Genomic DNA, 24,649 nt, shown 5'->3' with positions numbered 1-24,649 from the left:
TTATTGGGGACGGCCGATTCGCCCTCCTCGTCCTGTTTGGTTTGGGCCGATATTAAAAGAGGCGACTCCTACCGCAGACCCTGGGGGGACCTGGGGAGCTGCCCTCGGAAGCTGAGCAGCACAGACTCTCCCAGGCATGTGTGCACCTGTCTGTACATGTGTGCATGTGTGTGTGTGCGCGTGTGTGTGTTTCCCTGGCACTCACAGCATCACTGTCTGCCAGGCTGGGTGGGGCGCAGATGAGGAAGACCAAGGAAGTTCCACACGACCTGCCTCGCCATGATGAGTGAGCGCGAGCTGCCTCCTGTGTGCCCCGCCTGCCCAGAGACCCCGGGGACATCACCTGGCTGACAAAGCCTGCAGCTGTCAGCAATCGGCCAGGAATGCTGCATGGCCAGGTGTCTCATACTGGCGTGGGTGTCGTGCGGCCTCACGCGGCCCTTGAGCTATTTCCAGGTGTGGGTATCATCTCCCAGCGAGGTGCTCAGCCCTGGGGTAGGACAGACCGTTTCCTTCTGGCTCCCTGCAGAGCTTGTGGGCCCCTCCACCCACCCTGCAGTCCCCAAACTCCAGGGACTTGGAGGTCCCCAAGGAAAGGACATGGCAGTGGGAGATGGTGTCATGAGGGGACTTGGGCAATGGGGAGGGACACATGGCCAAGCTGGGAGGAAGAATAAGTTCATTCTCAGAGCAACGAGATTATGTGAACATGGTAAACCCAAGTGTTCTTTTTAAGTGAGATTACTGGGAAACAAAGCTGAAGCTGTTCTTTCTGTGTGTGTGTGTGTGTGTGTGTGTGTGTTTGGGTGTCCTTCACTGTCTCCCTCCCCACTCCCGGCCTGCTTCTTCCTTCCCCAGCTTGGAATCCACGGTTAAGGCTGGTCAGGAACCATCAGGCCCCAGCATGGGTAATGGTAGCTGCTGGTGCCCTAGCCCCCACTGGGTCCTACAGTAGCTGCTTGTTGGGGAAGGGGCCTGAAAAGGTGGGAGCAGAAGGAAGCCAGGGTCTTGGGGCCGTGGGCTGCCACGGCCACCACAGAAACACTCCAACTTCTCCCAGCCCTAGTAAACCAGTGGAGGTGTGTGCTGGTGCTTTGTTCCTGGGGTGGCTTGGGGCCGTCTGGCTGCCTCTCCCGAGCCTGGCCCTCACCCAGGAGGCCACACCAGCCTCGAGTGCCCGCCTCCGTCCAGAGCCCCAGCTCCCCACTCCTGGGGGCTGAGCCAAGAACCCTGTGGCTGTCCCACCGTTGCCTCCCAGAGGCTTGTCCGGCGCAACAGGACAAGGAAGGACTAAGGTTTAGAGTCGGCCCGATCAGGTGACGCCTGAGCTGTCACCGCTGTCACCACTTACACACAGGGTGTGTGGACAAAGTGGTGCGTGCCAGGGAGGGCTAAGTGACCGAGGGCAGGCACGTGGCAGGCTCCTGAAGGTGGAGGTGGCGCTGACAATGGCCACCAGTGAGCAGGGCCCTGTGTGTGCTGGGGCTGACTCCAACCCCTTGGCGCTGCCATGCAGGGGCTTGGGAGGGCCCCTCCCCAGGCACATGGGAGGTGGCCCCTCCCTGACCACGGAGCCATCATGTCTGCAGAGGCCCACCCTGCGCCCTGTGCTGCTGCCTGGGGCCAGAAGAATAAGTCGATGTGAAATGGCTTTTTCTTTCCTCACCCCCCTTTGGGAGTCAGGCCCGTTAGGGATGGAAGGGGCTGTGCTCCTGGTCCCCTGGGGGAGTGAGCTTCCCGGGCTCTTGGGGGGATCTGGTAAGGTGGATGGTGGGAGGCTCAAGGGTGTCCAGAGCCTGATGGGAGGGGGTGGCAGTGGAGGGTCATCCCTCCAGGGTCTCCCTTCTGGATGTGGACACCGCATGTCAGGCCTGTCACCTGGCCTTGTCACACTCCATCTCTGGGTCCCCTTCATAGGTTTTCTCGACAGGAGAATCAGGTCCCTGGATAGGAGGAGACGCCCCTCTGTGCAGTGTGGTGATGTACCCCCAATCCAGCCAGGACCCACTGCAGGGGCGCAGCAGGGGCAGGCACGAGTGTGAGAGCAACACGACCCCAGCAGCTCTCGCTGTGTGCCAGGCACATGGACACGCACCACACAAACCCCACCGTGTGCCAGGCACACGGACAAGCACCGCACAAACCCCACTATGAGCCACTAAGCACATGGACAAGCACTGCACAAACCCCACTGTGTGCCAGGCACATGGACAAGCACCGCAGAAACCCCAGGCCTTAGTGACCCTCCACACCTTGCGGGACGGGCAGCCCTCAGGTGACAGAACCGAGGCTCAGAGAGGGAAAGCAACTTGTGCCAGGTCACACAGCCTCGTAGCCCAGCTCAGCCTAACAAAGCCAGAGCCCTCGGGGGTGCAGGTTTCCCCACAAGTTCTGATATAATGTTGGGGCTCTCCCAGCCCAGGGACACAAGCTCCCAGCTCTCTGCATCAAGGAAGGAGACCAGGAGAAGCTCCCCGAGCAATGACAGCTACGAGGCCGCAAATCTCTCCCTCCCTCCACCATTTGTGCAATGTCATTTGTCCCCACTTCTCTTCACCAGCCTCCCACCACTAACCCAGGGGACCCACAAGGGGCTCACAGTGTTGGTGTGGACCCTCTGTGGGCCTCCTGATGGCAGCAGCGCCTGGGGAAAGAGGGCTGAGCTGAGGCCTGGCACAGGCCGGGCGCCCAGCAGCCCCTGCCCTTACAATGATGCTGGCTCAGGTGCCCGAAGCCCAAAGGAGGTCGCCCGGAAGGTTGGAGCTTCAATCGAAGGCCTGTTCTCTGCCCGCAGCCAGGCCCAGGGCTGTGGCAAAGGAGGGTGGTGCCCCAGCCAACACCACTGCCCCTGCCGGCCAGCAGCCACGGCCCCGGCTGGAAGGGAGCAAGGCTCTGCCTGGCTTCTATGGTCTTTCGGGGAGGGCACGTGGGCCCAGCAGGCAGCTTGCGCTGCGCTCAGGGCACAGATGGTTCTCATTCCCGTTGCCTCCCTTACACAGGAAAAACAAACCAGCCCGGGGCCAACAGACCCCTTTTTAACCTCGTGTTTATTTTCCTTCCCATGCTTGAAAACGCTGACTGTCCTGTGGGCGGCATCTGCTGAGGGTCTCGCCAGGGCGGCACTTTCCTGACCTCAGGGCAGCTCTCCCAGGGAGAGGCTGGGGTGCAAGGAGGGGCCCCGAAGGAATGCAGCCCATTTCCTGCTCCTGGACTTGTCCGAGTCATACCCGGGGTCGCAGCTGCCTTTCAAGGGCCTGGAGTCTCCTGACACCACCGGAAGGCCCAGGATGCTGTCGGGGGCAGGACAGAACCCGGGGAGGCCGGCTGTGGGCCTCGCTGGCTGCGGAGAACCCCCCAAGCCAGCTGAGGGTGGGTGGAGGGGAAGCCACGTCACACCACATAGGCCCACAGGGCTCCAAGAATTCAGAGGAGGAGGAGGAGGCGGTGGGGGCTGGGGTCCCGGGACCCCGGGTGGGCACAGCCTACTGTGCCACCTGCATCCTCCCTAAGCCTGCACAGTGGCCGGGAGGAAGGAAGGGGCAGGCTGCATCCCCATTCCGGGGGAGCTTGGGAGGGGAATGTGGCCACCCAGGGTCTCAGAGGTGGGGGGCTTACCAACCGTCCCACAGGCCAAGCAGAGCCTGTATTTGTCATCGGTGCCCAGGTTTCTCTAAAGCAGGCAGACAGCATCCCCACGGCCTGTGCCCCATGGCCCAAGGCAGAAGTTTGGAGAAGGGGGCGAAGCCATGTTGGGGCTGCACAGAAGAGGAGGGTAGGACCCCCGAGGCGTAGGGCGCCCACCAAGAAAGGCAAGGAGGCCTCAGCAGCCCCTCCCCACGTGGGTGAGGCTGCAGGGCTCACCAGGCGGCCTGTGGATGAAAGGAGCCCAGAGGCCAGTGTGGCTGCACTGTGACCCAGGGACCCCCGCGGGCCCTCAGAAGTCCCCAGGGGACCAGCAGCAAGGCCAGGCCCAGGCCCTCTCCCCTGCATTCACTGGGGTGGGGTGGGCTGGGGCCCACACCCCCTCCCCCCTCCCCGGGGACTGCCGGCCTCACGGCGCCCCTCCCCCCGCGTCCGCCCCGCCCCCCGCAGAGGGAGGCACGCGGCGGTGGCCGCCCGGTCCGCGCCCCCTCCCCGCGCGGGCGGCGGTGACATCACGGCCACGGCGGCGGGAGGGGCGGCGGCGCCCCGCGCACATCACTTCCTCGGCGCCTCCCCGGGGGAGGACGGGCGAACGAGGCGCGGACGGACAGGCGGACAGCAGGGCGGACAGCAGGGCGGACAGCAGGGCGGACAGCAGGGCGGGCAGGGGGCGGACGGCCACGGCGCGGGGGGCGCTCCCGGCTCCCGCTCCCGCGTCCCCGACCCATGGCGGGCCCGGCCCCGCCCGCGGCCGACGAGCTCCCGGGCCCGGCCGCCAGGCGCCTCTACTCCAGGTAGGACGGGCTGGGGCTGGGGCCGGGGCCGGGGCTGGGGCTGGGACCGGACCGGGCCGGGTCGGGACGCGGGGGAGGCTGCAGTTGGGAACAAAGGCAGCTCTCGCGGGCGCGCAGCGTGGCTGAGGACGCGCCCCTCCCTCCAGGCCGAGCCCAGCCCGGCGTGTGCCCGCGTGGGCGTCCCCTGAAGCCCTCTTTCCCCCAAGCCAAGGGGAAGGGGGTGGGGGGCTGGGGGGCTGGAGGCGGGGTGGGCAGCTTCTCCACCCTCACTCCCCTGGCACCTGGCAGGGTCACCATGGGGTGCTTCCCTCCCAAGCCTGGCCCTGCCATGCCCGGGGCACTCAGGAGCATCATGGCCAAAGAGACCTGGCTGCTCTGGATGGGGCTCTGCCCCTCACCAGCCCTCCACTAGCCCAGTGGGATCCGGCTGGGTTGGAAGGGAGCCAGCCAGGTGGGTGTGTACCTGCCTGAAAAGGCATCTACTCTCCGGGCACATTCCTGGGTGATCCCAGTGACTGGGCTCTGTGCCCCCACGCCTTTGGGGATGACAGGGTGGCCCTGCCCCAGGTGGCATGCCTGCCTGGTGACTCCCAATGTCCCCCCAGGGGGTGCCCTGGGCCCAGCCGGGCAGGTGCCTGGAGCCCCAAGCAAGGCTGGGTGGTGCCAGGCCTCAGGCAGAGCCACACGAGCGTGAGGTCCAGGCAGGGGCTTGCGAATGGGTGGCAGCCGTCAGAGGCAGGCCTGGCTCCCCAGAGTGAGGGACACTATTGTCCTCTGGACATCCCTAAAACCTGGTGACCTCCCTGATAGAGGTCCCAGCAGCTGATCCCGGGGGGCGCCTAGCCTGGCCCCCAAGGATTCTCTGGCCCCAGCCAAGCAGCAAGCCTCTGCCTGGGGCACCCGAAATGAGGTACTGGTGGCGGCACGGCGGACAGAGGCCTTGCTGCCTCCGGTCTGCTCTCTGCTTTGGTCCCAGACACAGCCCCATTGTGCCGTCCTGGATGGAGCGCTGAGCCCCTAGCCTGGCTCCTGGGCCCCACGCAGGGGAGGGGCGTGAGGGTGGTTTTGCTGGCAGCTGCTGCCGGGGGCCTGCCCTAAAGGATTTTCAAGGGTTTCCTCCGCTGATCTGATCGGCTGTGCAGGGCCGCATGTGCTCCAGGGCGGCTGTGCTGTGAGGGGGATGGATAGCAGCCCTGGCTGGAGTGAGTTTGAGTGTGAGTGTGTGGAGCTGTGAGAGAGTGTGTGTGTGGAGCTGTGAGAGACGGGTGTCCAAGACCTTAGCCTTGGGTGAGCCCTGCACAGCTGACCACAGAGTTGGGCATTCTCCAGGCTACAGCTAGAAGCCTGGGGTCCCCTGGGGACACGCCAGACAGGAGCCAGCCCCGGGCAGGGGCAGTGCTCAGAGGGACCACTCAGAGAGACCCCAGACCCAGCCTTGCATCCCCCTAAGCAGGGAGTCCAGTTGAGCTCCAGGGTTGAGTCAGGCCCAGACTTGGGGGAAGCGCGCCAAGCCCTCCAGCAGGGCCTGTGATGAGGCCCCCCGGGAGTCTGCACCCCACCGTGTAGCCACAGCCCGGTTTGGGCAGGCGGTTCCTGGTCGGAGCTGGCTTCAGAGCATGGATGCCTAGAGGTGTTCTGGGCCAGTGGAAGCTGCGGGCCGGACGGGAGGGCCCTTTGCTGTCATGCTGGGGCTGGAGAGCAAGACACGGAAAAGTCTCGTCTCCTGAAACCCGAGTGCTGGGGGCGGCCCACCTGCTGGCGTGGGCGGTGGGCATGTGGATGCCCTGGAGGTGGGCGGAATCCGTGTGGGCACTCCTTGCGTGGCTGTACTGGGGTCCCTCAATGTGGATGGGGCTCCAGGTTGGCCCAAGGTCTCCTCTGCCCCGTCTACTGCCTTCCCACACTGACATTCCTTCCTGGAGAGAGGAGTTTCAGCTTTTAAAATGGGGAACTGTGCCTGGAAAACACACTGACAGCGAGGCCCAAGAATGTGCCCATGAGCCCACTGGGTACCCTGAGGGGCCCTGGGTGCTGGGTCGGTGGGGACGGGGCCCTGGGTGCTGGGTCGGTGGGGACGGGCCCCTGGGTGCTGGGTCGGTGGGGACGGGCCCTTGGGTTCTGGGTCAGTGGGGATGGGCCCTGGGTGCTGGGTCAGTGGGGACAGGGCCCTGGGTGCTACAGTTAATGCTCAGAATTCTGGCCCACTTGCCAGGGGCTCCCTGGCCCAGAGCAGGGCTTTGGGGTGAAGAGGCCTGGGGGGGACAGGCCAATGGCTGAGAAGGCCCCGGAAAGTGGGGAAACCCTGGGTGGTCGTCTCCTGGCCTCCCAGCTGCTTTAAGGCCAGCTGAGTGCTCCCCGGGGCTGGGGCCGGGAAGGGGCAGCAGAGCCACCCACCTGGGGGTGACCCTGTTAGAGGTGCCCTCCAAGCAGCAGCCACCAGCTCCCAGACAGGACGTCCTCAGGTGTGGACTGGGCCCCCCGCAACCTCTCTGGCCACATGGCCATGCTACCCCCTACCCTCACTCCATCCTTCCTCCCTCCCCTGTCCCCGTCCTGGGCACCATCCCTAGTGGGTCGCTGGGCAGCGACGGGCCCTAGGAATTCCTGGCAAGCCTGACCCCAGGTGCTTCCTACAGCTGGGTGACCTTCAGTCCCCTCTCCAGTGATTCCAGCTCCCGCTGTGCTCCCAGCCCGGTCCTGCGCCTCACTCTCTCCCCTCCCCTGGCCACTGAAGGGGAGTCGGTGTGGTTTTCCCTGGGGGTGTCTGGCTGGGGGATGGGGCAGATAGAGCCAGCTGTGAGCAGGGTCTCTTCAGCATCTGCTCAGGGGCCAGCATGTAGGTGATGGCCTTGGGGAGGGGCAGGTGCCAATTCTGTTAGCAGGGCTGGGACTGAGGGACACGGCTTTCGGGTGGCCGGAGGTAGTAGGAGTTGCAGTGCTGGCTTGGGAGCTGGCCTTGGTGGTGGCACCCCAGCCACCACGGAGGGTTTGAGGGTTCAGTCTGTTGACGAGGACTGGGCAAGGGAGAGGCATTCTAGGTCCTGCCCCCCCTTTGGCCAAGCTGTCCTGAAGGTGGACAAATGGTCCGGCCTGAGTAGGACCCCTGAGCCCACAAGGCCTCAAGGTAAGGAGGAGAGAGCCCAGGGCCTGAAGACCCCCACCTGTCCTTGGATTCCTGCCTCTGCTCAGACCCCGTGGCCGTCTCAGGGATAAGACCTGCCCCCCCCAATCCCCCGCCTCTGTCAGGTTCCAGCCTCCTCATGGGCCACAGGTGGCTGGAGAAGCTGGGAGCCCAGCTGAGAAGGATGCCGGGGGCTTGGGAAGTTTGAGGAAAGGAGCCAGGCTAGGGGAACGTGGTCCATGCCTCCCAAGCCCCACGACCTGGGGAGCGGCATCCCCCAGGCCCCACGTGGCCCTGACCCCGTCAGACCTGGGGCCCTGTTCGCACCTTGACCAGTCAGGTGAGGGAGAGCACAGAGGGCCCGGCAGACGTGGGGCTGGCCTGGTGAGGACTCTGAGCACCCCCCCCGCTGCCCCATGCTGGCACCGTGGGCTGGTGCCAGGGAGGCTGGGGAGGGGGCCGGGTGGGGTCAGGGGTGGAGCAGAGGAGGCACAGGGGCCTGGAGAACCGGGAGGTGGCCCGGGGCCACCACTGCGCAGAATTCCAGCTTTGCCCAGCCCTGGGCCAGGCCTGGGGGAAGAGGTGCTGGGCTGGGGGCACTCACACACTCTGGACGCCATTCCTCTTTCCATTCACAAACGTGCCTGGCGCTCCCGAGTGAGCCCGGTCCTGGGGCAGAGCAGCCTCCGCTGGGAACTGGATAAACGTTTGCAGAGGAGTTGGCGGGTGACCGATGGGAGGGCAATGCCGCTGGTCCCAGTCCCTGGAGGAGCACGTTGGACGGGATTACCCCAGGGCTCCCCGCCCCACTGCTGACGAGGCTGACCCAGCCTCTGAGCTGTCCTTGATCCCTTGATCCACGTCAGGGATTGGGGAGGCCCCTGAGCACCTGCTGGAGGACTGGCGGTCCCCCGCCGAGCTTTAAACCCACCATCCTGGAGGTCAGAGGGCAGGGAAGCCTAAGGCCAGCTCACCCCCCAGGACCCGTGGCCATGGTGGGGCGAGGGCTGGCTTGGGGGAGGAGGGCCTGGGGCCTGGCGATGCCATCTCCTGCTGTGGAGGGCCCGCCTCTGGCCCTGAGCTTGGCGGAGAAGGCCGTGTGCAAGGTGGTGTATGGCGCCCCCCGCCCCCGCCCGCTGCTGCTGCCCGTGGGCCTGGAGCTGTGGCTCTACGTGCAGAAGATGCGAAACCTGCAGAGGAAGAGGTGCGGCGGGCAGCGGGTGGGGTGGTCATGTGGGTGTGGGTGCCAGGGCGTGGTTGGAGGCTGTCTTGGGATGAGTGGAGGGGACACCCACCTGGTGCAGCTGCAGGTGGCTGGCTGCATTGCCTGGATCCCAGATTGGAGGTGCAGAATGACAGAGGCCCATCCGTGCACCCATCCCTGACTTTTAGGCCCAGGCCCTTCCCAGGCCAGAGGCCTCCTTCGCCTTGAGCCTCGGATGCCAGGTCTCCGGCTGGAAGGGAGGCGGGAGGTGGCTCCCATAATCAGATCTGCGGAGCAGCAGCGTCTGGGCTCCGCAGACACCCAGGCCTCAGGCCTGAAGCCCCTCTCCTCTGATGTTGCCTGGAAGGAGGGGGCAGTAAACCGAGTGAGACCACTTGACAAGTGGCTGGGTGGGGCAAGTGGGCCTTAATCAGGAAGCCCCGTGCGTGGCGCTGGCTGCAGGATGGCGCTTGGCTGGTTGTCATGGCGACGGTGGGCTCCTGTGACCCACGTGGCATCCGGATGGCCATTCCCAGAGGGATGGGTGAGGTGGCTGTGAGGTGCCTGGCAGGTAGTGGGTGGGAGGTCCTGGCCCTGAGGTGAGAGGATCACTTGAGCTCAGGAGTTTGAGACCAGCCTGGGCAACATAGTGAGACCCCCATCTCTACCAAAAAAAAAGCTGGGCATGATGGTGCAAACCTGAAGTCCCAGATACTTCAGAGGCTGAGGTAGGAGGATGGCTTGATCCTGGGAGATGGAGGCTGTAGTGAGCCGAGATCGCACCACTGCACTCCAGCCTGGGCAACAGAGCAAGACCGTGTCTCTACAAAAATAATAATGGTAACATAAGTTTTAAAAATGAAAAATGAAAGCAACAGAAAGCAAACAGGAATGATGGGGCCGGCCTGCAAGCAGCCGAGGCTGAACCCTTCCCCCACTTCTCTGAAATCAGGTCCCTCCTGGGCTCCAGCTGTGCCTGCCACCTCCTGGGGCCCCCCAAGCTGCGCCCTTGCTGAGTCTTTTGTGGCTCTCCGGGGGCACCCTGCAGATGGGGGCCCGCCTGCTCACACTGGGCACCCCATGGCATCTGCTGGGTGTGTCCTCCCCCCACGACCCTCCACCCAGGGCAGCGCAGCAGCCTGAGGCCCATGTGACCTGTAAGAGTAGGATGGAGGAGGACACCAGGCCCCAGAGCAGGCAGCAGGGAGGTGTGGAGCCGGGCAGCCACGGAGTGACCCCACACTCCTCCCCGGCAGCTGAGTGCCAAGGGCAGCTCCCCAAGGCCCAGGGTGGGGGTCCCTCGTTGAGCAGGGCTAGGGTGGCAGCTGACGCACAGGGTGCTTGGGGGTTGTGCAGGGCCCAGGGTGAGGGGTTTCTTCTCTAAAGTCCCTGCCCGAAGGTGGGGGACCACAGCCAAGCAGGGCGTTGGTGTTCAGAAGAGGGCCTGGCCCTTGGGGTTAGGTGGCGCTCACACGGCGGAGTTCACCTTGGGATGGGGCGCCATCCACATCTTCCCACAGCAGCGCTGGGGGTGGCGGGCAGCACCTGGGAACAGCGGGTTCTCAGGCCTGTCCTGGCTGGCAGCGGCGAGCGCTTAGCTCTGCGGGTGGGGGACCAGGAGGAGAGGGGCTGGGACTGGCTAACCCGCAGCCACACCTCCGCAGCACTGGTCTCCCCTGGAGACTTGGAGGCTGACTGAATCCCCAGGCCCCGGCTGGGAGAGTTGGGGGTGGGGGAGGAGCCGAGATCAGATCCCCACCCCACCCGACCCCCATGTGGCCTTCACAAGCCCCCACTACCGTCTGGGAGCCTCAGTTGTTCTTGGTGGGAATTAGGGGGGCCTCTCGCAGCAGCTGTGGTCGCTCAGGAGGATGGCTAGGGTGCCTGGCCCCTGCAGCCCGTACCTCTGGGATTTGGGTGAAGGCAGGGTATGGGGGCCACACCCCCTGCAGCACCGGCCCCTGGGCCTGAGGGTTTTGCCGGGGTCACAAACTCACACCTTTTCCCCAGTGGCGTTCCTGACCTTGGCCGCACAAGGGGTGGACAGGAGGTGCTGGCAGAGGTGTGCTGGCTGGGGCACCCTTGGGCCCCACACGTGCTTCCAGGCCTGTATCCCAAAGAGACACTTAGGTCTGTGAGCACAGATGTGGTGTGTGCCCTAGCCCACCCAGGGGCGTCGTCTGTAGTGAAGCCACGGAGGTGCTCCGGCCCCGGGGCGACTTTGCCAGGGCTGGGCCATGACGCCAAGTTCCTCTGCACAGGATGGAGGCGTCCTGCCTGGAGCTGGCGCTGGAGGGCGAGCGTCTGTGCAAGGCGGGCGACTTCAAGGCAGGCGTGGCCTTCTTTGAGGCCGCTGTGCAGGTGGGCACCGAGGACCTGAAGACACTGAGTGCCATCTACAGCCAGCTGGGCAACGCCTACTTCTACCTGAAGGAGCACGGCCGGGCACTGGAGTACCACAAGCATGACCTCCTGCTGGCGCGGTGAGTGGGGACGGCCCTGCTGGTGCGGTGAGTGGGGACGGCCCTGCTGGTGCGGTGAGTGGGGACAGCCCTGCTGGCGGGTGAGTGGGGACAGCCCTGCTGGTGGGTGAGTGGGGCGGCCCTGCTGGTGCGGTGAGTGGGGCGGCCCTGCTGGTGCGGTGAGTGGGGACGGCCCTGCTGGTAGGTGAGTGGGGGTGGCCCTGCTGGCAGGTGGATGCTTCCTGTCCTCAGCAGTTACAGTTTGAGGAGGGGACAGGGCAAGCAGGGTCTAAGGGAACGCAGTGGGGAAGCCCTCACCTGGAGGGCAGCCAGGGCTCTGGGACCCCGGCAGGGAGCTGGGTTTCAGCTGACAGGCGTGAGTGGGTTTGTGTGTCTGCGTGTGAGAGCCTGGGCTGTGACCCGCGTGCTGTGCGTGAGCACTCGTGACTGTGTGTGGCCCGTCTGTGATCCTGTGTGGCTCAGAGCCCCACCCTTTCCCTGGCCCCAGGCCCACTCCCGGCCACTGCTCAGTGAGGTGTGGTCCTACCCTGGGGGCTGTCCCTGCTTTCCCATGGACACCAAGCTCCCACTCACAGCCTCCTTCCTGCCTGGCATCATCCACTCCCCAGTCTCCCCAACCCACTCCCCGCCGCCCTTTGGGGTCTTGGGGTCTCCAGTCGGGTCCAGCCCCCAGGCCATGCCTCACGGGAGCACGCTTCCCTTGCCTCAGCCCTGCCCAGCGCCCTCCTCCTCAGCCCTGCAGCTGCCCTGACCTCTCAGCAGGGCAGAGCTTCTTGGAGCAACCCTCCCGCACTGGCCAGTGAGCTCACACCTGCTCCTTGGCACCCAGCTCAGTGTCTGGTGGGCATGCGCCAAACGTCCTCTGAATGAGTTAGCGGGAAGTTAGCTCTCCACCATCAGGCCCCCCAAGTCCTCCCCGGATCCTAACAGCTGCAGACCCCAGCCCCCTGCCCCAGGCCCAGGCGTGAGGTCCCGTGTGTAGCTCCTGGCACCTGTGTGCAGCCTGTGTGGTGATGGGCAGGAGCCTGTGCCCCAGACACAGCCCAGCAGAGCCCATACCCAGGGCTGCCCTCGGGCCTCACTTGCCCGGCCTGTGGGCCCCTGCCCAGTATCACCTCAGGGGTTGCAGGCTCCTGTCCACTCCATGCTGGTCCCTGAGGCCCAGCTACCCCACCCCATGCTCAGCCTCCCCCCGGGCCCAGAGGCCTGACCAGTCCTCAGCCTGACCCCTCACTCCTCCCTGCCATCCAGGACCATCGGTGACCGCATGGGGGAGGCCAAGGCCAGTGGAAACCTGGGAAACACACTCAAGGTCCTGGGGCGCTTCGACGAGGCTGCCGTCTGCTGCCAGCGGCATCTGAGCATCGCCCAAGAGCAGGGAGACAAGGTGGGGGCTTGGTCCGGGGCCGGGTGCCTCCCACCCCTGCACCGACCTGCGTCCAGATCCGGGATAGGGGCGGGCGGGTGACTCACCACTCATCCAGCTCCTCATGGGAGGGATGACAGGGAGGTCGGTCCCCTAGATCCCGAGTGACTCAGGAGAGTGTGGGCCCCCAAAACAGGCCCCCCCAGCCCATGCTGACACTGCAGCCCAGGCCCCCACCTTCCACCCTCAGTTCTGCCGCCCCTCTCGGTGACCTCCCCCCGAATCCGTCCACACCCCCAGTCACTCACTCCCTGGGGGGCCCAGCGGGAGGCAGGGGGTGGCTCTGGGCTGCGGCAGTGGGAGGCCGATTTCAATGGCGGTGGTGACAGCAGGAAGAGTGGCTCCGTCTCCGCTTGTGCTGGACCCGAGACAGGCTTTGCTGACCTCCCTCCATGGCCCTGTGAGGCGAGAAAACCAAGGCTGGGGGGACGTGACTTACCCCCCGTCACACAGCTGGAGGTGGCCAAGGGGGCTTGAGGCCGCAGCATCTGGTCCCAGCTGGAGCTTTCAGCCTCGGTCATCAGAGGACAGAGCTGAGGACCTGGCACCCTGGCCACGCCAATCCGCAGAGGAGGGAGGGATGGTGAGGGAGGGCGGAGGCTGGCTTCCCGGGTGTGCCGTCCTCAGGCCTCCGCCCCTGCCTTAGTGTCTGTGACTCAGTGGGAGCCCCCAAGGCCCTCGCTGTCGAGGGCTGGGACAGTGAGGACACCGGTGCGCCGGCTCTGCACATCCTGTGGGGGTCCGTGGAGGCACGCCCCCAACCCTCCGTACTGCCCGCAGGTTGGGGAGGCGAGGGCCCTCTACAACATCGGGAACGTGTACCACGCCAAAGGCAAGCAACTGTCCTGGAACACCGCGAACGCCACGCAGGACCCCGGGCACCTGCCGCCCGATGTCCGAGAGACCCTGTGCAAGGCCTCCGAGTTCTACGAGTGAGTGGGGCAGGGCCAGCCCAGGGACCGGGGCTGGTCTGTGCGTTTCTGAGCTCCACAGACACTTCCAGACCCCAGACCCCAGCCCCATACCTCCTGACAGCTCCCAGGGCAGTGACGGCCAGGTCCGCCCACCCCCGCTTTCTCAGCTGCTGGCTCCCTCCCCTGAGCTTGCCCCTGTCAGGGACTTGGGGGACATGACCAAGCCCCAGGTCTCAGAGCTCGAGGACCCTGGAGCCTACCCTAGCCACCCTCTTTCCAGGGCATGGCCCTGAGGGCCGCATGGAGGCCGCTACTCAGCTCTTCTAGCCGGGGGTGGGTGAGGACATGGGCTGGGAGGGACACGGCTCAGAGGCACTCGGCCCCCAGGAGGAACCTGTCCCTGGTGAAGGAGCTGGGCGACCGTGCGGCGCAGGGCAGGGCCTATGGCAACCTGGGCAACACCCACTATTTGTTGGGGAACTTCACAGAGGCCACGACCTTCCACAAGGAGGTGAGCCGGGCAGGGTGACAGGGTGGAGGGGCCGGGCTGCTGCAGGGGCAGGGCTGAGCCACCCTCTTGGTGGTCCCTGAAAGGGCAGGGTGGTATGGACGGGCAGCAGGCGCGCCCCACCGAGTCCTGGCCTCATCTGCACTTGGTCCTGCAGCTGCTAGCTGCTCACCCAGACACACAGATCTCTGGCCAGCCACCTGGGCAGGGAGGCAGCCCCTGTCCGCCCACGTCAGGCCCCGGGGCCGCGCCATGACCACCTGGCCTCCGGTGTGTCTCCGCAGCGCCTGGCCATTGCTAAGGAGTTTGGAGACAAGGCAGCCGAGAGGAGGGCCTACAGCAACCTGGGGAACGCCCACGTCTTCCTGGGGCGCTTTGACGTGGCCGCCGAGTACTACAAGTAGGTGGTCCCCACAATCTCCCAGGGAGATAGCAGGCCAGGGGGTGCTGGATGCCAGGCCAAGGAAGTGCCCGCCCCAAGCTGGGAATCTGACTGCCTCCCTTCCCCTCCCCAGAAGCCAAGGTGGGGTTCTAGGCTGCCCTGGGAAGGGCACACGGACAAAGCTCATGGGGAGGCAGGCGGTGGGGGAGCCGGCCTATGGGAGGTCTGGGCCATCTGCCTCCTGGCCTGAGCCACAGAGCAGCGCCTGCTGGGTGGAGCCCGGCTGTCAGCACAGGGTCCTGTGCCCAGCCCTAAACTTAACCCCATCTCAGCCTGAGCAGTGGGAACAGCAGTCTCAGGTCCTCCGGGGAGGAGTGGTGTCGGCTCAGGGTGGTCAGGCAACTTGCCAGAGCCTGGCAGGACCCCCCCTCCCCCTGGGGCCAACAGTCCCGCTCTATGGCCATGTGAGGGTGGGGATGAAGCTGGACCCCAGAGAGGCCCCAGTGGGATTGCGGGGCAGGGGACCATCGGGCAGACTGCGTCCCCATTCTTACCTTCCACCCCTCACCCTGGAACCCTCCTCCTGGGGGCTGACCCTGCCACTCTGCACAGGAAGACGCTGCAACTGTCTCGGCAGCTCAGGGACCAGGCAGTGGAGGCGCAGGCCTGCTACAGTCTGGGCAACACCTACACACTGCTGCAGGACTACGAGCGCGCGGCCGAGTACCACCTGCGGCACCTGCTCATTGCCCAGGAGCTGGCCGACAGGTGCGTGGGCGCGGACGCGGCAGGCAGACCCGGCCCGGCCCACAGGCTGAATTACCGCGGCCCAGGCGAGGTGGCCTGGGTCCCAGCCCCTGCTCTGCCACTGACCATGCTGTGACCCAGGAGTGGCAACGCCACTGTGGGGACTGAGCCAGACAGTGTGGACATTGGGCCAGCCACTGACCCCTGGCACAAGCGGGTGGGGTCCCCCTCCTCCCTCAATTCGCCACCCTGTTGCCCCCACCACCCATGTATGTATGTAAATATCACTCTCTGGAGAGAGACAGGCTGGCAAACCACAGGCCCCTAAGTACTGTCTTGTGTGCAGGTCTGGGGTGGGTGGTGGCCGGAACAAGGGGCTCAGAGCCACAGGCCTGTGACCTTTCACAGGCAGCAGAGAGGAGGGGTCTTTTGAAAGGCTGCCCTGCCTGGACGCTTAAAAGTGGCCCAAGGTTTTCCTTTGTGGCGTGGTGATGAGAATGTTCTGGAATAGACAGAGGTGCCGGTTGCACAGCATGGATGTACAAAATGCCAGTGGATCGTCCACGTGAAAATGATCAAATTCCTGTTAGACGCATTTCCCTCCAATATAAAAACAACCCCCTCACCCAGTGACTTGGGGGGTGCCTCTAAGGGTGGAGGGAGTGCAAGGGAGGAGTCTTGCCAGCCGCCAGGGGGCGAGCGAGGCCAAGGGCCCAGAAACTGCCCGCAAAGGCAGAGCCGGCCACAGGCCAGGTTGCTTGGACTCTGCGCTAATCCTTTTAATGGGAGGGGAAAAGGCAGAGCTGATTGGGGCTTATGCTTGAAGGTGGCAGAATTTGTGGGAGGTCCAGCTGGGGGCATTATCCTGTCATCCGGTCGATGCCCCTTGGGCCTGGGGGCCCCTGATGACCCTCGAAGCCAGGGTCATGCTGGGGCCGTGACCACCAGGGGAGGGGCTGGGGCTGGGGGCTGGCCTGGAGAGGGTGGGTATGAATCTGGTCTCCCTCTCTGGCAGAGTGGGCGAGGGCCGGGCGTGCTGGAGCCTGGGAAATGCCTACGTGTCCATGGGGCGCCCAGCGCAGGCCCTGACCTTCGCCAAGAAGCACCTGCAGATCTCCCAGGAGGTGAGCCAGGCCTGCCCCCAGAAGTCCCGGGCACTGCCCAGCCCACTCCAGACGGGCCGGGTCCCCTCTGCCCCGAGCGAGCGTGTGCGTGCCTGGGCCCCCCTCATCCTTTCAGGGCCATTGCAGCTGCCTGGTCCTTCCGAGGCCTGGTGATGACATGTCTACCGTGCCCGGGGGTTTTTCCTGCAGCCCCCAGCTGGTGCCTTCCTGGGCAGCTGCGTCTCCTCCTCCTTGGAGAGGTTGCACAGGGTCTCTGTGGGCTCCGCCCATCAGCGCCCTCCTACTGTGGTCAGGGCGGAACATCACAGATGAACTGTGGGCCTCCCGGCTCCCGGCCTGTCCTTACATCACCCACTCCCACGCCACCTCCCTCTGCACACCCCGAGCCTGTTCATGCTAAAGACGGTGCCAGCCCCTACTGACCACCATAGACCCATGTAGGAGGTGGTTGGGTGGGGAGGCCTGCAGGTGCCCAGGTGAGGGTGGAGAGGGGCGGGCATGGGAAGGTCAGCAGAGCCCCCGTCTGAAGAGCTTCACTGGCAGCCAGCAGGCAGCCCCCGTGTCCCTCTGAGTGCAGGCTACAGCCTCCAGGGCCTTCCAGGGCTCCATGTGGTCCTCCCCCCAACCCCATGCCACCTCTCTTCTGCTTGACTTAAGCAAACAGTTAGTTCCTGAGTGATGTGGATGTTCCCAGGAGGGTCCCCCACAGAGCCTCGGCGCACAAGGCAGGGGCTGAGAGAGGTGCAGCCGGGCGGGGCCGGGCCCCTCGCGCACCGGAGGGCACAGGCCCAACCGCCTGGGACCCCGAGCATCTCTGGGGTGGACTAGGGGCTGTTGAGGACCTGTAGGACCACCTCACCCAGGGACAGACCCCCAGACTCCACCTCCGGGTCCACAGTGAGTCCTGGTTCCCTCAGAGGCCCAGGGGTCAGTGACCAATTCAGGTCACTCAGGAGGTCAGGGACGGGTATACTGGGGGCCATTAAGGTCCCCTTGGAGCCCACAGCAGGGCCCCCAGCCACACCTGCCCGCTCCGCCACCCCACTCGCCACAGATCGGGGACCGCCACGGGGAGCTCACGGCCCGCATGAACGTGGCGCAGCTGCAGCTGGTGCTCGGCCGCCTGACCAGCCCGGCAGCCTCAGAGAAGCCTGACCTGGCCGGCTATGAGGCCCAGGGTGAGTTCCAGGGTTGTGGGGGGGTCTGTTCCCCACAGGCACGGACCGCATCAGGAGCTGCGGAGGGGTGGGATAGAGGCCAGGCCAGCATGGCTGAGGTGGCAGCCGCCAGAAAATGGCGCCTGCAAGCCAGTTCTTCTTGGCCTCAGGGACAGCACAGGCCTGTGGTTCACCCTGAGCCCCTCCCACCCGCGTCCTGAGTGGCGCTGCAGGGCTGCTGGATGAAGGACAGGAGGTGGTCGCCTGTTGCCCCACTGGCTGCTCCAGGGCCTCCACCCCCACCTGCCCCTGGAGCACTCGGTGCAGGGAGGGCTTCTGTCCTCAGACCCAAGCAGGAGAGGGCTGCTGGGAGGCGAGAGGGCATCAGCCAGAGGGCTGGGCTGGGCTGGGCTGGGCTGTGGGAGCCCTATGTGCCTGGGGCAGTAATCAGGCAAGGCCCAAGGCCATGCGAGGCCACCGTGGTGACCTCATTCATGGACCGCTGGTTGTCCCATGCCGGTCAGCAGTGCTGCAGACACAGGACAGAACGTCCCCTGCAAAGCGAAAAGACTAATAGGTGCCAGGGGGGTGGTGCCAGGTTGGGCCGACTTCCTGAGGTGGCTGGCAGGTGGGTGAGGGGCAGGCTTGGGGGGAGCAGCTGCCCCACCCATGTGTCCCCCACTCCCAAAGGTCTTGAGTTTGCCAGCCCCCGAGAAGGGATGCCTGCCTCCCAGAACGTACCTGGTGACCCCCAGGCCTGCTAAGGACCAGGCTGGGAACACCAGGCTTGGATGTGGTGCTGGGCTGCCGGAGTTTCTTTTTCTTATTTTATTTTTAATAATTAAATGTTTTTATAGAGATAGGGCCTCACTATGTTGCCCAGGCCAGTGTCAAACTCCCAGCCTCAAGCGATCCTCCCATCTCGGCTTCCAGAAGTGCTGGGATTATAGGCGTGAGCCACCGTGCCCAGCCATCCCCTGGGTTTTTGTGCCAAGGTGCTCATGGGTTTCTGACGATGACCTCTCCTGGGAAATTGGGGGTGCATGTCAGCCACCGCAGAGGCTGAAGACAGAGGAAGGAGCAGAGGCTCTGGGGCCCTCAGCGAGTCCGTAGGACAAGGTGCTGTGACCGATGGCAGTGGGTGGGTAGGGGATGGGCTGGAATGTGCCCCCCAGGATGTCCAGGCCTATTTCTACCCATGGCCGGGGTTTCCTAAGGGTGGGGAGCTCTGCCGAGAGCTCCTGCGGCACCCCTAGTACCCCTCCTGTGTCCCTGGCTCGGCACTGCCACCATCTGGGACCCCAGCAGCAACTGGCAGCAGGGCTGGGAGCAGCTCTGGAAAGGCTCCGCGGAGGCTGCGGCTCTGGGTCCTCCCGACGTTTTCTTCCTTGGAGCCAAGGAAAAGGGGGGCCGGAGTGGGAGGACGCTGGAACAATGCAGCTTCTGTCCCTCTCTGGCTCCTCTGTGCCGCCCCGAGTGCGGGACCCCTTCCAGCCGGCCGGACGCCTCCTCCCCCAGGGCTGGGGAAGGGTCCTCCTCCCAGCCCAGGGCAGCCCGGCAGCCTGGCAGCCTGGCTGGGGCCGCCGCCCGGCTGCCGCTGTGGGAGGCAGGCTGCACACCTAGAGCCTGGGCGGCCCTGGGTGAGACCCCGGCTCAGCTGAGCCTGGCAGGGACAGGGCCTTGAGGCCGGGAGTCTGGACCCGGCGTTGCGGGTTGGGGGCGCCACGGAAGGACCCACGCAGCCTCCCCATTCGGCAGGTGCGGAGAGCGGGGTGGATCTGCGAGCTGCGGGAGGGGAGGGGGGTGCAGAGCCGCGCTAGAGCCTGGCCGTGCGGAGGGGGCGCCAGTGCGGAGGGGGCGCCAGGGCTGGGGGCACAGGAGGGCGCTGCCCAGCGGGGTGTGGGCAGGGAGGAGGAGTCGTCTGGAGGTGGGGCTTCAGCCGGGCGGGGACGTGGTGGGGCGTGGCCTTGCTGTTGTGGGCGTGGTCCATGGGGGCGGTGGGCGTGGCAGAGGCTGGTGGGTTTGGTGTCCCGTTGATAAACACAAGGAGACTTACGTGCGGCTGGAGGACAAAGATCCTTGGCGCGGCTCAGTCAGCGTATTAATCTCACCGCCCTCTGCTGGCCCCTCCCCAGCCAGCAGAGAAGCCCCAGAAGTGTGTCTGGGGGTCACCACTCTGCCAGCCACTGCCCTTGTCCAGCTCCTCTGGGTGTGTGGCCTCTATGAGACCCTGACAGCAACCAGCCCCCGCCTCCCTGGCCAGAGGGCACAGGCCCGGGCCTCCCACACTTGTTCCTGGGCTGCCCACCCCCCACCCCAGCAAGGGTGCCAGGCAGGACGGAGGCTCTGCTGCCACTCTTGGTGCGGGCAGCATGATTGGCATGTTGGGAGGAGGGAGCCGGCCCTGAGCCCTGCAGGACCGCCCCCTGCCCTTGGCCTGTCCCCGATGGCCCTGCCTGTCCCACAGGATGTGCGACTGCCCTCGGCCCTGCTGACCGTGCTCCTCAGCCCTCCACCGTCTGGGCCCTGCTCAGGGCGTTGTGAGCACGGTACACAAGAGTTACCGGGGGAGCATGCCACCAGCCTTCCTGGGAGAAGTCCCCTGAACGTCCCAACGAGTGGCCTTGGGGTCAGGGGTGTGCATGGCATAACCTCCCCTGCAGTTTAGGCTGTGGGCTCCAGCCCTGGCCAGCTGATCAAGTGACTTGACCCCCTTGTGCCTCAGTGTCCCCATCTGGGGAACGGGCCCATCAGTAGTGCTGGGAACAGAGCTTGGCAGGGGTGAGAGGCCAGCGAGCCTGAGGGCCCATAAGCCTGTTACGTTCGGGCCCTGGGTGGACGAGGCAGGTGTGGCTACAGCACCATCCGCCTGTTCCAGCAGCCCAGTGGCCCTTGGGCAGCCACCGGGATGGAGGATGCACCCTCTGTCCGTGCGCCTAAGAGGGCCCAGAGGGGACAGTGTGTGGGAAATGGCACACAGGGTCCCGCACGCAGCAGATACACAGTAAATGCCCACTGCTCGGTCACCAGGCTCCTGCCGTGTGCCAGGCACTGCTGGGGCCCTCACTGGCACCAAGACCGCTGAGCCGCGTCCAGCAGCTGATAGGTGAGGAACGGGGAGCCCAGGAGTGAGCCACATGGGATGAGCTTTGGGAGAAAGAAAAGCCCAACAGGGAGGTGCGGACAGGATCGGGGGGAGGTGCGGACAGGAGCTGGGGGAGGCATGGACAGGAGCGGGGTGGGGGCGCGGACAGGAGCGGGGTGGGGCGCGGACAGGAGCAGGGGAGGCGCGGACAGGAACAGGGGAAGCAGGCTGCAGCACCTTTGGGAGATGACCATCATGGTCCATTCCGACTGCCCTCACAAAGCACCGCAGGCCGGGGCAGCAATAGCAGACGTTTACTCCTCACGGCTCTGGAGGCCAGAAGGCCAGGGTTTGGGTGCTGTGTGCTCGGGCGCTGGCGAGAGCCTCTTCCGGGCTGGCAGACGGCGCTTTCTTGTGTCCTCACATAGCAGAGACAGCGAGGAAGAAGGGGGAGCTTGAGAACACTGGTGGCTTCTCTTAAGGCCACTTGTCATTATGGGGCTCCATTCTCATGACCTCATGTAAACCTCAGGACCTCCTAACACCATCCCATGGGGAGTTAGGGCTTTGATCATGATGCTCCAGCGAAGACTGGAAGTCAGAGAGAAGTGAGCCGCAAGCTTAGACTGAGGAACAGCAGTCTGGGCAGAGATAACAGCCTGTGCAAAGGGCCTGAGGCAGGGGCCAGCCTGGTAGGTGAAGGGACAGGGAGACTGTCTGGAGCTGACGGAGCAAGGAGAGGGCCTTGGCCGAAGAAGGGTGGGCCTCGTGGGCCCTTGTGTGAGACCCCCTCCCCAATGGGGTGGGGCCCTCAGGACCCAGCAGAGAAGAGGCAAGGCCTAGGCCAGCCCTTACCACCCCCATGGTCCTTGCATGGAGAGGGGACTTAGGGGCAAGGCTGGGGCAGCAGGCAGGTGAGGGGCAGGTGATCCGGCTCCAGGGAGGTGAGGAGGGGTGGGACTCTGGATCTGCAGTGAGGCGGGGACAGACTGGATTTCAGACCAGAGGTGGGCGTGGAGGAACCGTGGGCAGCTGAAAATCGGGGTTGCTGAGGTCTGAGCCAAGCCGGCGGGGCGGGTGCTGCCCTGAGGGGTCCGGCAGGCACAGGGGGCACCAAGATGCTCGATGGGCTTGAGTTGGCCATTGCACATAAACGTCTGGAGCTGGGTGAGGACAGAAATGATGATGACAGTGTGACGGTCAGCGTCGGGTGGCCATGGGGCGGTGCTGGGAGAAGTTTCCAAACGTTGCCCTCGCAGGCGGGAGAGACAGGAAGCCAAGCCAGTGGGCCGGGCCTGTCTGGGCAGCTCAGCCAAGGGCGCTGGACTCACACTCAACGCCTCGGCCGACTCTGCAGACAGAGGGTGCATTGAGCCAGGCGCAGCAGGCCTTCCGCGCACCGTCCGTGCCTGGCCATGAGGGCGCCCGCCCTGGGGCCAGACGCAGGCTGTGTCTCAGAAGAGCATTTCAGCCGCTGCTGCAGCCAGGGCCCATCCATGCGGTGTCCTGGTGGAGGGCCAGGCCTGGCAGAAGCAGCTGTGCCGGGCCCAGGACCCGGAGGATGCGGTGGGGAAACCAACTTAGGCCCCCACGGCACTGGGGGGCGGCAGAGGGAGAGCCAGGCCCTCAGGCAGTGCACACCGGGAGACGGAGCGGGGCTCTCGCTGGGTGTGGTAAGTGAAGGGCCCGCCCCAGCACAGACGTGCTCCTCTGTCATTTCCATGGTGTGGGGAGCAGGCCCCGAACTGTGTGGGGTCAGCAGCTGTCCTCAGAGCTACCTTGCTCATCTGGGTGGGGGTGTGCAGCTGGTGGCCCTTCAGAGAACAGGCCGTCGACCCCAGCCCCGTTCTGTCCCTTCAAGCTGCACCACCCGAGGCTGGGGCGGCTCCACCTCAGTGCCTGGCCGGATCCTGAATGTGCCGGAGCTAACCCTGATCCCACTGACCACTGTGGCCACAGGGTGGCGATGGGAGCCCTGCCCGGGGCGTTTGTGTTGGGAGTGGGAGGAGCAGTGAACGGCCCCAGGTCCCAGTGTCCTGCTCAGGGCCCTGATGGGCCCCACGTGTGCCTCTGGCCACACAGGTTTCCATCCCAGGCCCCTGGAGAGCAGGAGCTCAGGGTGTGTCCTCGGAGCCCAGAGGCCAGGCCAGGGAAGCGCACAGCCCACACTCAGCCAGTTCCCGGTCCCTGCCCAGCTCTCATGAAGCTGTAGGCATTCGCCGTGGGCTGGTCTGGGGCCAGCGGGCTGGAGGCGGAAGACCAGCCTGGGCCCCCAAGTCCTCGGCTCCCTCTGCTCCTGTCCCCTTCCCCCCAGCTGCGTTTAGGAGCTCACCATTTAAACGGGTCACATGGACAGACTCAGGAAGGGGCTGCTAGCAGCCAGGCCGGGCCAGGGGCTCCCCTCTGCCCCATAGGTAGCACCTTGCTGTCCACCAGGTGCCTTCTTAGCCGTCTGAAGCCCCCAGTGCATCCTCATCACTGCCATTCACTAGGTGGCAGCAGGACCCCCTTCCCAGTTGGGGGTGGAGGCTTGGACTCCATTTGGTGGCACAATGCTCAGACAGCAGCCCCCCAGCAAGACCCAGGCCTGTTCTCATCCGCAGCATGGGCCTGTAAGGGAGACCCTGAGAGACCCTGACACTCGGGCCCATTTCCTCCCTCCCTCATGGTCGGGGCCAGGCTCATATTTAAATCAGGGCCCTGCTGAGGCTGGGGTCAGGGGGATGTTGGCTGAGTGACAGCTGTGCAGGTGAGGCTGGGAGGGGCTGTGTGTGGGGCCCAGTGCCTGAAATGACTGAGTGACTGCCCGCCTGAGCCAGCTCTCTCCCTCGGTGGATGTTGTGTTCCCCGGCAGGGCCCAGAACCCAGGGCTGACGGTGGGGTCCGGGTGCACCTGAGGCCCCGGCACCCTGCCTGGCCATTCATGCTGCCAACTTTGACGAGTGCCCCAGCCATGGTGGCTGTGCCCCCTGATGCAGTGGGGCCTGGACAGGGTAAGGGGGTGTCTGGGCCTGCCCCCCCACATCTGCCTGATGCAGGCAGCCACCAAGCAGCTTCACTTTAGGAGCTGAGCCTCTCAGGGGGATGAGTGCGGAGGGGAACTGCCCGGCCTGGCCCATCCATGCTGGCGCAGTCTGATGAGGAGGGCGCTGAGCTCCGAGGCGTAGTAATGGGGCCAAGTCTGATGGTCTGGAGGTGCCAGGACTGGATTCTCAGAGTGCCCACTGATGCCAGGGCTGGTTCTGGCCCCGCCCTCGGACTCACACTGGGTGTGCGCAGGGCTCCTGGGCACAGCCCGTGTCCAGTGTGTCCACGGGTGAAGGGACGCTTGGTTCCCAGGAAGACTGGGTAAGGGTGGGCATAGGGGGGTGGGAGCTGTGGGTGAGCAGGGAGGAGGACGAGGGTCCTCCCGGCTGCGAGAGTCTCCCTGGAGATGTGCCAGGCGTAGGGACGGCAGAGACAGGGTCCTCAGTGTCAGCCTCGTTCCGCCGTCGTCCCCTCTGCCTAGAACGTTCTGCTGCCCTTTCCACAGTGGCTGTGCCCCTGTCCGTCCCGCTGCCTCCTCAGGGAAGCGCCCGCAGACCCTGGCTCTCAGCCACAGCATCGGGCCCTTCCCACAGGGCTTCCTGCCTGGTTGAGGACGTTCCCCACTTCCCGGATTCCATCCCATTTTTCCGTTCGCCAACTCATTTCTGATCTGCCAGGTCTGTTGTGCCCTGGATACAGGCTCCTGAGAGTGCTCAGGGAGCGGCTAGGCTGAGGTAGGGCCCACTCTCCCAAACTCCCAAATCCTTTCGGGCCCCGCAGGGCTGAGCGACACCCGTCTCTGCCAGGGCTGTGTTGGGACAGGGCTGAGTGACACCCGTCTCTGCCAGGGCCGTGTTGGGACTGAGGCTTGAAGGTGGGCCTGGCTGTGGGGCTTCCCAGGGGCCCGGGACAGGCACTGGTGGCTCCGCTGAGTCTGCAGCTGGCCAGTGTTGGGTCAGGCAGCTGTGCCCCACCACCCCACTGCGGCCAGAGGGGATGGGGGTCCCTTGGGTGGAGACACGGCCAGTAGGGTGA

At 65.2% G+C, this 24,649-nt stretch overlaps 1 protein-coding gene across 3 annotated transcripts in view; it reads left to right on the top strand.

Moving 5' to 3' along the window:
- Window positions 1–4,198: 4,198 nt before the first annotated feature.
- The window catches only part of GPSM1 (G protein signaling modulator 1), a 31,287-nt gene continuing 10,836 nt past the window's right edge, over window positions 4,199–24,649 (top strand). Inside the window, exons 1-9 of one of the 3 annotated variants that reach the window (XM_034929505.3) lie at window positions 4,199–4,436; window positions 11,023–11,244; window positions 12,496–12,631; window positions 13,451–13,602; window positions 13,972–14,095; window positions 14,377–14,492; window positions 15,087–15,242; window positions 16,237–16,345; window positions 17,400–17,523. In XM_034929505.3, coding sequence (XP_034785396.1) covers window positions 4,369–4,436; window positions 11,023–11,244; window positions 12,496–12,631; window positions 13,451–13,602; window positions 13,972–14,095; window positions 14,377–14,492; window positions 15,087–15,242; window positions 16,237–16,345; window positions 17,400–17,523 — 1,207 coding nt within the window. In that variant the 5' untranslated portion in view covers window positions 4,199–4,368. Of the gene's footprint in view, window positions 4,437–11,022; window positions 11,245–12,495; window positions 12,632–13,450; window positions 13,603–13,971; window positions 14,096–14,376; window positions 14,493–15,086; window positions 15,243–16,236; window positions 16,346–17,399; window positions 17,524–19,195; window positions 19,261–21,915; window positions 22,261–24,649 lie in introns of those variants that run through there. The other 2 variants (XM_008970068.6, XM_034929506.3) reach the window with 2 other exon arrangements.

Source organism: Pan paniscus, chromosome 11, assembly GCF_029289425.2.
Source record: "Pan paniscus chromosome 11, NHGRI_mPanPan1-v2.0_pri, whole genome shotgun sequence".
NCBI lineage: Eukaryota > Metazoa > Chordata > Mammalia > Primates > Hominidae > Pan > Pan paniscus.
Note: the sequence above shows the minus strand (reverse complement) of the source record. Positions and strands in the feature narration are given on the sequence as shown.